The following is a 12,766-nucleotide window of genomic DNA, read 5'->3' as shown; positions in this document are numbered from 1 at the left end:
GAGGTTTTGAAGGGGTATTTTGACAATGAATCTCAGTAACGTGTCTTTATGTGATACACTTGGCCAGGCAACATTTACTTGCCATCTTGAATTATCCCATAGTGCTTGCTTTCTGAGTGTTAATTGTGCTATGTAAATATTCCTACCTCTAGCCACTGTGTTTCAATGTTAGCAATGACTGATGTGTGTATGTCACAAATAAAGATTCATTTTATTTCAAAGACTTAAGTTTAATAACAAGACAAAACTCAAATTTTTGGTCAAACTGGGGATGTGACAATGAGGATCAGTCTCATGGTTAGGGCTCTCACAGCTGTGTGTACTCCAGCTTTCGTTGGGAAACCAGTCCCTAGCTGTGGAGTGCATGGATAATGAGAGGAACCAGGAACACATGAGGAATGCAGAGAGGGAGTTTGGGGAGGGCATGATCTGGAGTTCTGTAGTAGCTGCAGGGAGAGTGGTGCACGGATGTGTTAAGATTGCAGGGTAATAAGGGACTTCATCATCTCTGTCTGGCCCTCCAGGAGCTTTATCATCCACTCCTGCCCCTGTGTCCTTTCCAGGATATCCAGCCTCAGTCTTTCATTAATTGTCTCCCTCCACTCTTGTTTCGCTATGTGCTTTATCTGTTGACTGCAGCACTTCGCAAAACATATCCTGCTTACTCCTCCTGGTTCGCCACCTTATCTGACGAAGGCACTCCACTGGTGGGTCCTCAAGGGCACAGCTGCAGAAGACAAAGAAACAATCAACAGAGACAGTTACCTCTTTCTCACTGTCCCTTGACTAGCACACAGGTCAGCGCGAGTCCCAAATATGATGAGTTTTGGGCGGGAGGATTGGCAAGGGAGAATGGGCAAGAAGGGATAAAGGGTGGTTTTAAAGCAGATACTGCAAGCGGCTAGGGAGACTATTCTGAATATTGGTACCCTTTTCCATAGGCAAGGGTAATTAAACCCGGTATTTCACTCCTAAGGGTAACCCAGGATGCAAGGGTGTATCTCCTGCAAGAGTGTGGCTTCAGACCAGCTCCATACCCTGCTCGCGTGTGTGGTGCTTTGATCCCTGCAGAAATAATTGCCTGGTGACATGGCAAAGTTTCCTACGGTGGGGGAAGAAATAAGGCAGCTCTTCCAAAGAACCTTCGGCAGAGGATTGCTGAGTACCCACAGGAAAGTTTCCTAGAGATCTCTATGGAGAAATCCCGGGACATACCCGTGTACATTAACAAACTTTTCCACCGTGGCCCCACTGCGTAGATGGACAGTCTCTGAGTCTCTTGACTCAGTGTTATTTTCTGTCCCTTATCCCTCCTCTACCATATAAGAAAATACACGAGAGCTCAATCTCCTCTCACCATGCAGTATCAAAGCAAAACGAGTACTTTCCAGACTCCCCTCTCCTGAATCCTGTGAGCCAGAGCCAGAGTGTGGGGACTGGTTAGACCCCTCTGAAGTGAAAAAGAGGTCCTGACTTGCCGCACCACCGGACGATCCTGCCACATGCTCCACGTCGTCTTCCAGCTCCACTTCCTCATCCACCGCTTCATCATTGGGGTTGAGTCCACTGGCCACTTCCTCCAGACCCCCCAAAGTATCCACGGGGCTCTTGGCGGTGGAGTCACCGCTGAGGATGGCGTGCAGCCTCCCTTCCCTGCTGGTATGCCTGCCCCAACTCCTTGATCTTAGCACGGCACTGCTGCATGTCCCTCTCGTGCCTCTTCTCCTTCATCCACTAGCAATCAGACCATAGGTATCAAAGTTCCAATAACTGGAATGAACCTGTGACTGCACAGCCTCTACTCCCCATAGACTCAGCAGATCCAATAGCTCCAGTGTGCTCCAAGTGGGAAAGCAGCGTTGGCTGCAGAAAACTGGCATGGTCAGTTGGGAAGATGCTGTGTGAACTGTGCACACCAAGCAAACAGGAAGAGGACTTTAAAAAATTCCTGGGGCTTTAAATGGGGGAGGGGTGCATACCTGTGTACCTTCTGGCCAGTGGAGTTCAAACTGCTGACCAGAGCGGTCAAGACGGGCATTGTGGGACACCTCCTGGAGGCCAATTAGGGTGACATAGCCAAGTGCAGTATCTACACTGATGCTGTGTTGCTTTAACTACATCGCAAAAATCTCTATGCCACTTGTCGAGGTGGTTTTATGATGTCAGCACAGCAGAGGAGTTACATTGGCGGGAGGGGCTTTTCAGTGTGTACACCTCCACTGTTTTTGTCGACGAAAGCTGACTTTTGTTGACAAAACTGTGTAGGCCTAGGGAGATTGCACTGCTTTAACTATACTGGTGTAACTGGCACAACTTGTATGTTTAGAAAAGGCTTTAGGAGTTGCAGGATGGGTTCTTACGACTATAGTCTCCCACAGAGAATTGTCTTAATAATTGTATTTATATATGAGCTCCATGTACATATATGATGCTATACAAATAGCAGTGTTCATTCAGTATCTCTTTCAACATGGGGCCTGATTCTGATCTCTCACTATTGTAAATAAGTAGTGATTCCCACTGAACCCAATGGGCTTACAGTGCTTTGTAGGTGAGACCAGAATCAGGCACATGGCATTCGCCAGTATCATATACTTATACCAGTTGGGAATGAGGGATGGACATGTCCCATTCAGCCCAGAATAAATTCATGTGAATTTTCCGAGAACACAGAAAGGAGTAACAGCCCTTTAAAAATGTAATGAAATAACTGTAATGAATCATTATTTTATGTCATATGGTGAAATGAGGAAAAAATATTTACATATTCATGTGGATTTTCTAAATCAACAGCTTGGGTCAGGCTCCTGAGTCTTAAAAAGCCACAGTTCACTTTTTTCACACTATTATATGTAGCTCTGAAAGTCTATTATTTTAAAATGGTACTATTTGATTTTAGAAATAATTAAGGAATCGTTTTTTCTAGTTTCCAGAACTTCAGGATGTTGACTCAGCAAATTAGGCTGGCCTCTTTTAAAACTGCTGCTCCTGTACTCCATCTAGTGGAATACTGACTGTGCTTAACACATTATCTAGTAAATATATTGTGTCTTACACAGTGACGTACTCGACACACTGGTACAAAATATAGATATTACATTACATCTTTGCACAGTACGCAAACTGAGCCCATTTATCTTAATGAAGAACAAGAAAACATGTAACCTGGTTTGGGAAACGGATTTGGAGAGGAGGGGCTGGAACTTTTGAGCGGTAAAGGTTATTAAATAAATAAAAACCCATCTCAAATCCCAGTAAATATAGCTCACAATCTATGTTCCTACACACCCATGTGTGTGAACAAACCAGTCTAATGGCTTTCTTTCAAACACGGGGGCCACCTAGCAACTGCCAAGGTCAATGGAAAGAATGCGATCAAGTTCAATGGGTACAAAACTGGGCTCACCATGCAGTTACTCACAATGATTGATTTCTAAGACGTGGTCTCCGCAAAACATTCCCCTGGTTTAGCTAAGGGTATATTTCTAAACTGATTTAGTTAAACTGATGTAAACTTTTGCACAGACCCTTTTAATTCTAGCTTGTATCAATTTAGCTCAAGTCAACTCCTTGCTGACTTAAACTAGATCAGTAAAAGCCAGAGTTAAATCAAATTAAGCTTGTCTACATATCAGTTTAACTAGATCAATTTAGAAATATGTCTTTAGTTAAACAGATGTAACTTTTGTGTGGAGTCAGGGTAAAGCTAGTAAGTAGAGAAATGGAAACAAAGATATTAGGGAACTGCTAACTGCACATTTTCCTCTAGTAGGGGTGATCAATAAGTTAGGAGTTACAAATGTTTTAGAAACCAAGTTCTGTTTTAAGGTACCCTCTAAAACCAGCACATGCTTTTGCATGTATACATGTATGTACACACGCTCTCTGCCTCTAAATCAATGGAAGCTTCTCGGGGCACAGATTGTCTACTCCATTTTGACCATTATGGCATGGAGTTTCACTTATTCACACTTTCAGATGACATCAATCTCCACTGTTGAAAGACTGGAGTAGAAACCCCACTTGACATGTAAAAGTCTGGAAATTATACTTACTAGGTTTTAAATTTTACGTGAGAAAAGGAATGTGCACAATTTTGGTAAACAAGCTCAATTAATTGCATTGCTTAGTGTATGAGATATGAAGAACTTTAGGAAATATAGCCCTACTACACCATGGATATTACTGCCACAAATAAGGTGCAAAAATCTTATGAAACACATAATGGTATGAAAAATCCAGAAGGCATTTTTCCCCTCTTTTTTTCTGGACGTCAACAATATTTCAAATAACTTTAATTTCCTCTGTTTAAAAAAAAAAAAAAAAGAGTCTGATAAACTGTAGCTTTCTCATTGGAATGGAAAATTCCATTGCAGACATGACCACCGAGAGAGAGAGAGAGTGTGTGTGTGTGTGTGTGTGTGTGTGTGTGTGGCTGCACAGCAAATGGAGAGTTCTCGAACTGCTTTGAAAAGGTACCTACCTAAATGATTCCCCCAAACACATTATGAATTGATTTATATTCTGCTGCTTTAACAGAAGAAATGGACCAGTAAGAAATAATACACATACTTGTTCAGTAGATATTTATATCTGGAATAAGACTTCTCTTGGGAAAATATATTTTTAAAAAAACAGCAACATTTCAGGCATCCTGGCAACAGTTTGTTGGGGGAAATAATTATTTATAATAAAAATTCTCAAAATATTTTTTACCCAACAACTTGTAAGTTAATGACAAAATTTTGCAACTTCTATTCACATTGGAATCAAGTTCAATAAATTCATCCAGTTTACCCCCCCCAAAAAAAACTACTTTCCATCAAATATCATACTTAGTATGAGGAAACAATTGTTTGTTTGTTTTTTAAAGTGTACAGGTTATGTTGCAAGTAGTAGTGTATCCATGACAAGCATTTCTATTACATGCTGCACAGTCTGGGGGGGCTTATAAGAAAGATGCACTCCCTTGTTTGATAAGATTTTTCTCTTATGCACAAATTTCATATATATATATATATATATATATATAGCCTGTATGTGGCATACTAATACCCACAATTTATGTTTTTCATTTTCTCTACCAATGAAGTACAAAACACGGAATAAAAACTGTTTTCCCTCAGGTCTGCTACACTTTTGTTACCCAGATTGTCGAATGGAAAACTATGCTCAGAGACTGAATTTGGTTTTCATGACTTCTCATTTTCCCCATAATCCAAAAACCTCTTTGTGATGACGCATCTGAAGCTTCATTCTAACTAATGGATTAATAGGCTGAAGCACACCATTTTAGTTTCAACCACAGATTTTTTTAAGGAAGTGGCAAACCATTTCAGCTAGTTGAGAAAATGAAAATTAGTCCCTGGGAGAGGATACAATCAATGGTGTGTTAATCTAACCCTCAGCTGTTAATGATTTGCACTAGGATTTCCCCTGACTCTGTGGGTTCTGCTGAAATATTGTTTTAGCAGTTTCTGTCAGATTTCCCTTCCCTTTTCTTGCTGAAAAGGGACTGACTAAAGGGGAAAGCTCAGCAACAAATTTGTGCTCTCTTTCTTTTTAAATCCCAATTCTTTTACACCACCAAAAGGCAGATGGGGAGGAGGACAGAATGTTCTCTTTTTCAGTCCTGTCCTGTTTAGTCTACCTAATGTCCATAGCTCCTTTAACTGATAAAAACAGTGCAAGCATTCATCATTAGAAACTGGCAATTAACACCTAAATTCTATGATTTGTAATTGCTTTGTGAATGTACTCTCAGAAAGCTAAAAGCCTTTCACAGTTCTTGCTTGAAAAGACAACTGTGAAAAGAGCTAAAGTGTTCCCAGATCTCACATAGTAGTATTAAAATAGTAGTGAGCTGGATGAGAATGTTAGTACAGTATGCTTATTCATTTCAGTGCCAGCACCAAGGGCCAGATCCTGAAAAGCGCTGAGTGTCCTCAGTGATCGTTCACTTCACCAAATTCTCCTATCCTTGCAAAATAATACGTGCATAGCATTCACAGAGCCAAATCTTGCAAAATGTTGAGTGCCACTATGAGGAAAGCACTCAGCACCTTGCAAAATTGAGCTATCTGCATACAATGCAATTTTTCTTAATAAATATTTTTGCAGGGATGGATGAATCTGGTGAATTTTAGTACTCTTAAAATAAAAATGAGACATAGTACCAAAACTGCTAACTTTCTTATACCATGGTACCAAAACTGCTAACCTCATTATACATCCTGAACTTCATCATAATCTGCCCTGGCCTTTCAAGATCAGAAACACGGTTACTTGATTTGGTAAATCTCTGATGTGTCTGAATCTCTAGAAAACAACATTACTTCCAACTGAAAATATAGCATGATAAATAAGATCTGATTGAGGTTTCTCAGTTGTACAGTCATTTTCACTGCTCATCAATTACTGAAAGAATTTCTTGTTTATATAAAAACTGATACACAAAACAGGTTGGATATAATTAGCATCTTCAAAAATAGTACACCTCTACCTCGATATAACGCTGTCCTTGGGAGCCAAAAAATCGTTCTGTGTTATAGGTGAAACTGCGTTATATCAAACTTGCTTTGATCCACCGGAGTGCGCAGCCCCGCCCCCCCGGAGCACTGCTTTACCGCGTTATATCCGAATTCGTGTTATATCGGGTCGTGTTATATCGGGGTAGAGGTGTAATATGAAATAACCAACCAAATAATTATCAATGAATTAAGCAAACTTCTTTTGAATATTTCTGATGTTGACAGTTCACATCTCTTATTTGTGTAGGCAGTGTTGGGAAAGCGCTAGCTGATATCTTCTATGTATCTGCTTAATTCTTTAAATGGCAACTTCTAAGGCTATTGCTCCTGAAAACTGAAATAAACAACCACATGTAGTCCATACTTTCTGGGGATGTTCCAAAACCATAGCCATAAAACTTGTCAAACTAACCAGTTAGTATTTTTTATGACACTACAAATTTGGTTTATAAAGCTAATAGTGTTGATAAAATATATTTAGATTTCTGTAAGGTATTTGACTTGGTACTGCACGGCATTTTGATTAAGAAATTAAAACAATCTGACATCAACATGGCACACATTGAAGGGATTAAAAACTGTTCAACTGAATGTAACTGCCAACAGGGAATCTTCACTGAGCAGCTGTGTTTCTAGTGGGATCACCTAGAAATCAGTTCTTGGCCCTATGCTATTTAACATCTTTATCAACATGTGGGAAGAAAACATAAACTCATTACTAATTAAGTTTGCAGATGACACAAAAAAGGGGGAGTTATAAATAATGAAGAGAACAGGTCACTGATACAGAATGATCTGGACTGCTTGGCCCATGTGCTTCAATACAGCCAAATGTAACTCGTGCGTCTAGGACAGCGGTTCTCAAACTGTGGGTCGTGACCCCAAAGTGGGTCGTGACCAGGGCCGGCTCTGGCTTTTTTGCTGCCCCAGGCAAAAAAGCCTCCGGCCGCCCCCGCCCCCAGCGCAGCAGGGGAGGGCGCGGTGGGGAGGGCTGCCGGAGCCCCGGGGGGAGGGCGGTGAGCCCCGGCCGGGGCTCCGCTCTCCCCAGCGGCCAAAGCGCCGGGGGTAGGGCGGCGAGCCCCGGCCGGGACTCCGCTCTCCCCGACGGCCAGAGCGTCGGGGGGAGGGCGGCGAGCCCGGCCGGGGCTCCGCTCTCCCCGGCGGCCAGAGCCAGAGTGCTGCGCCGCCCCCCTCCAGGTGCCGCCCCAAGCACAAGCTTGGTGGGTTGGTGCCTGGAGCCGGCCCTGGTCATGACCCTGTTTTAATGGAGTTGCCAGAGCTGGGGTAAACTCGCTGGGGCCCGGGGCTGAAGCCGAAGTCTGAGCCCCATTGCCCAGCGCCAAGTGTGGCTCAGACTTCAGCTTCAGCCCTGGACAGCAGGGCCAGGTTACAGGTCCCTCACCCAGGACTGAAGCCCTTGGACTTCGGCTTTGCACCCTCCACATGGGGTGGGGCTCGGGTTTTGACCCCCCCACCTGGGGCAGTGAGGCTTCGGTCCCCTCTCCTGGGGGCATGTAGTAATTTTTGTTGTCAGAAGGGAGTCGCAGTGCAATGAAGTTTGAGAACCCCTGATTCTAGGAACAAAGAATGTAGGCCATATTTGCAAGATGGAGAAACTACCGTGGGAAGAAATGACTAGAAAAGACTTGGGGTCATGGTGGATAATCAGCTGAATGCGAGTGCCCAGTGAGATACTGAGGCCAAAAGGGCTAATGCTGTCCTTGGATGTATAAATAGAGGAATATCAAGCAGGAGAAGAGGTTAAATCAACTCCGCACTTGACATTGATGTTAGCGGTGTTACTGAAACACTGTATCCAGTTCTGGTGTCTACATCACAAGGATGTTGAAATATCAGAGGGTTCAGAGAAGACACGAGAGTGGTTCAAGAATTGAAAATATGCCACATAGAGAAAGACTGAAGGACTCAATCTATTTAGTTTATCAAAGAGAAGACAAGAGTGACTTGAGCACAGTCTACAAGTACCTACATAAGGAACAGAAATTAGATAATAGAGATAGTTTCAGTCTAGAAGACAAAGATATAACAAGGTGCAATGGCTGGAAGTTGAAGCTAGGCAAATTCAGACTAGAACTAAGGTGCAAATTTTTAACCATGAGGGTAATCAATCATAGGAAACAACTTGAATATGGATACTGTAGATTCTCCAACACTGGGAATTTTTAATTCAAGATTGGATATTTTTCTAAAAGATATGGTCTAGTTCAATCACAGCTATTGAATTTAAAGCAGGAATTAATAAAAGGAAGTCCTATGGCCTGAGTTATGTAAGAGGTCAGATTAGACTATCACAGTGGTCTCCTCTGGCCTTAAAATCTATGAAAAACCCACTGGAGTTAAACAAAAGACTCCCATTGATTTCAATGGTCACTGGATCAGGTCCATGTTGAGAAATCTATCATCTATCCTTATTACTTCAACATAAGTTTCTTTTTAAAAAGACCAATGGAAACAAGATATGTATTTTTTTGCTCTTGTCTGAGAGCTAACAGAAGAAAACAGATTTAAATATACATTGTATTGTAACACAAGAAGCAGTCTACCTAACCAAAGTCACAGATTCCTCAATATCTGAAGCCCCACAGATTTCAAGATGGAGTTGGATTTGGTTAATATCCTTTAAATATTAAATTTACATTTAATTTTTTTTACATTTAATTTACATTTACATGTTACATTTCAGAAAGAAATTTACATCTTCTTAATGCAAAATCAATTTTTGGCAAAGCTGCATCTACCTCTTGACTAATTCATTTGGGTTAACTACAACCTTTTAATATTTATAAGGTAATTCTTCCCCTTCCCTCCAAATGAGGAATGAATCAAGCCAATGCAATAATCACACTTACTCTGGAAGTCGAGACAGGACTCCTGCAGAGAGAGAAGTTATGCTATCATTGATCCGCCCTGGTGCCTGATGCCTCCAAACCCAACTGACAACAAACTCCAACAGCATCAAGACAACGAAAAGCGGCGTAGCCTGAAAAGGGATTTGAGGAGAAGAGCAGTTACAACACAAACTGAATTCTGCATAAGTTTCTGAACACTATAGCAAGCAGGATACTCAGAACAGCATCATATGTTAGAAGATACCACAATGACATTTTAGAATGGTCCTCCCCAAGGCTTTTCTTTTATTTATTATTTGCATTATTGTTGTGTCTAGAGGACATAATGGGCTAAGGTGTGAAAAATCTTAACTACACTCATGGCAACAATGGATATGAACAATAAAAAAAATAATTATACCTGGGAAAAGTTGAATAAATACATATTGATTTCATTTGTAAACAAATTTGAGTTGATTATTGCATGTCATGTACATATAAACACTTGATATACATTGTCACACATTTTCCAGGTGATCTCATTCTGGATGGCATTTCCACATAGGACATGATTTCTCATTCAGTCTTTATGAATGGAGGCGAGAGGATAGTGCTGACTTTGACTACAGGAACTTTTCCATAGATCGTTTTGTACAGCCGAAATCCTTTTCCAGCCATATCAGCAGCATCTTCAGATTACAAGTGAATGAATGGGCATTTTATGTACTGTGATTCACTGGGAAAAAAATAATGACCTCAAGACACTAAATGCTGAAGAACTAAAAATTTACATTGATTTTAACTTGAATTTCAAGATAAACTTATAGTTATGCTTGCTTATGTTTGTGCAGTCACTGTTTGAGTTCAAGGGTATGAAAAAATCAGATCTGGTACCATCAGCTATTTCTGCCCAGGTTAAAATACTTAATCCTGCAAACATATAAATGGAACACAATATTTGCTACTGTTAAGGCAGAGTTTAATTCACAGCGCCTTTTATTTATGTTTATATTGAATTCAATTTGCTTTATATTCTCCCCTGATTTCCAGTTTTCAATGCACAGCAGATTTTTGTACTGCTGAACAAAATATATATATATCCATTACTGATGCTGTCAGGAAGGAAACAGGAGGTTTGCACAGCTGGGGAAGGGACATTTGAGGCTTTTGGCACTGGGGAGGCACAAGAGGCAGGCAGGGATTGTGGGATAAGCACAGTAGATGGGTGTCTCTGCCCAAAGGATCTGGTGTCAAATAGATAACAAAACAGACCTTTACACTTCCCTCATTAGGATACAGAATTAACCGCCAACCGAGATGAATGCAAGTGGCTTAAACCTCTCAGAAATATTGTTTCCTGCTGTGGGAAGTCTCAAGAAGGCAACGCAACACTTGGTCCCAGTTTTAATATTATCTTCCCAAATTTGAGGGAAGGATGAATTTTGTGACAAATTCCACAGTAGTTGAATATACAGGTCTCGACCATGACCTGAGTTGTTGCAATGAAGTTTTTAAAGCACTATGCCCAGCAATGAGTGTTTGCAGGACTGGACTCTAAATTATTATGTGAAACCTTTTGGAAGGAATGGAGACCCAATGACTTAAAGCCAACAGAATGCCTCAAAGGTCTCCTTCCTGGAACAAAACTAAACAGGTATATACAATATTGATAATTTGGGACCAATAAGCCATAAATACATAAATATAAATATTTTTGGTTTGAAATACAACAATCCTAGACAGTTCTCAATAAAACCATATTCCCTTTTTTTTCATCACGTGCTTCAATACTAAATAGGAAACATGATTTTTTTCTGAGATATGATTAAAAATACAGCATTTTGTTAGAAAAATAGCTACATCAAACATTTCCCATCCTCTCAACCAAAGCTCAATGACAAGTTTAAAAAATGAGTATGTAGACAGTAGGGAGATGAATTGGCTCGCTAAAGGCCCAGTCCTTGTAAGGGATCATTGACCTCAATACTGGGAGCCAGATCTGGGCCTTCATACTACAGCATGGGACTATGGAGCAGCAAGCACAGCACTGCAAATTGCATAGACCCAGAAAAGGACACCAGTTTGGGGCCCTTTAAGGATGAAGAGAGAATGGTGAATAGGAAACATATGGTTATGTTGTGCATGGCTATTTGCTTTACCTGCCAACAACTATGCTGCTTAAAATATTTGACTTTTGTACACTCTCGTCACTACTGCAACTCCTTTACAACCACCGCTTTTAGAATCTATTTCCCATTGTGTGGTTGTGTCACACGCAGCCATCTGACAGTGTTCCCTGGTTGTCAAACAGGGAGTGCTATGTCAGACAGGCAGAGGGGACACCATTCATATTGTCTTACCCACTTGCCAATCAAGCAGCTTGCCAGTGAAACAGTTCTCATTTATGATTTGAGTGTCTGAATCCAAGTCAACTGCTGTTCCTCTCCCACAAACCTTGTTGTTGTCAAAAAGCAATTCAAAGAGATCAACTAATCTAGGTTTCAAACTCTAGAAGTGCTTTCCTCCCACTCCATTTCCAATTCCCACATTTTTGCCCACCACACCACCAGAAATACTTTAAGTGGGTTTGGGATGGTGTTTGGGATTGATAAGAACTCCATTTAGCCTTAATCTGTAGCCTGAACAGCCCACTCTCAGCAGTGAGGAGGAAGCTATCTTTGTTGAGTGAGCACTTAAATCATCAATTTCTGCAGATTGTAAAGTGTCATTTTAAAAAGTGTCTACTCCTTCTGGATGCAACATAATATTCTCAATATGAACCAAAAGTAAACTGATGCAATACTATTTTCACTGTGCAAACTCTTGTGATATTACTGAGAGAGTCTCACCGTATTTGGTGTTTTTTTAGTCTCAGCTCCTGTAAGTTTATTACATGAAAAACCCAGCTTTCAATGAAAATGAAATACAAGTTTCTAGCTCTCATGGTAGAGCAGAAAAGCCTGAAAACATGAACTGAGTGCACTCAACAGACACACAAACCAGAACGCAAATAAAAAGAAAGCCACTTTTCAAAAAAAAACAAAAAAACCTCATGATTTTTCAAGCCAATTTCATGATTTAGGGGAGGGGAGGGGGGCGAGTCATGGTTTTTGAACACTTGAGACTAGCAATACTATGTATTCCGGAGACTGGACACAGACATTCAGTGTCTCTGCTGCTGCTCATACCTTTTCAAAGTAGCAGAAGTAGAGTGAAACTGCTGCTGCCTGCTGTGAAAGCTATGAGCAGAAGCAGAGTCAAGCTTTAGAACTGCCCATTTGTGGAATCAGGAGAGGACCCAAGAAATAGAGACTGGGAAGAAGGGTTGAGTAGCAGAGTCTAATCCATCTTCTTACATCCACATTAGACAGGAAGCTTCACAGAGGA

The 12,766-nt window shown here is 41.0% G+C and overlaps 1 protein-coding gene across 2 annotated transcripts in view; it reads right to left on the bottom strand.

Moving 5' to 3' along the window:
* Window positions 1-12,766, bottom strand: part of AGMO (alkylglycerol monooxygenase) — a 153,307-nt gene that overhangs the window by 133,331 nt on the left and 7,210 nt on the right. For both annotated transcript variants that reach the window (XM_024209056.2, XM_029910990.1), the window contains exon 2: window positions 9,401-9,531. In XM_024209056.2, coding sequence (XP_024064824.1) covers window positions 9,401-9,531 — 131 coding nt within the window. The remainder of the gene's footprint in view (window positions 1-9,400; window positions 9,532-12,766) is intronic.

This window comes from Terrapene carolina, unplaced genomic scaffold (genome assembly GCF_002925995.2).
Source record: "Terrapene carolina triunguis isolate 2854851 unplaced genomic scaffold, T_m_triunguis-2.0 Scaffold84, whole genome shotgun sequence".
Lineage (NCBI taxonomy): Eukaryota > Metazoa > Chordata > Testudines > Emydidae > Terrapene > Terrapene triunguis.
This window is presented reverse-complemented; position numbering and strand designations above follow the sequence as displayed.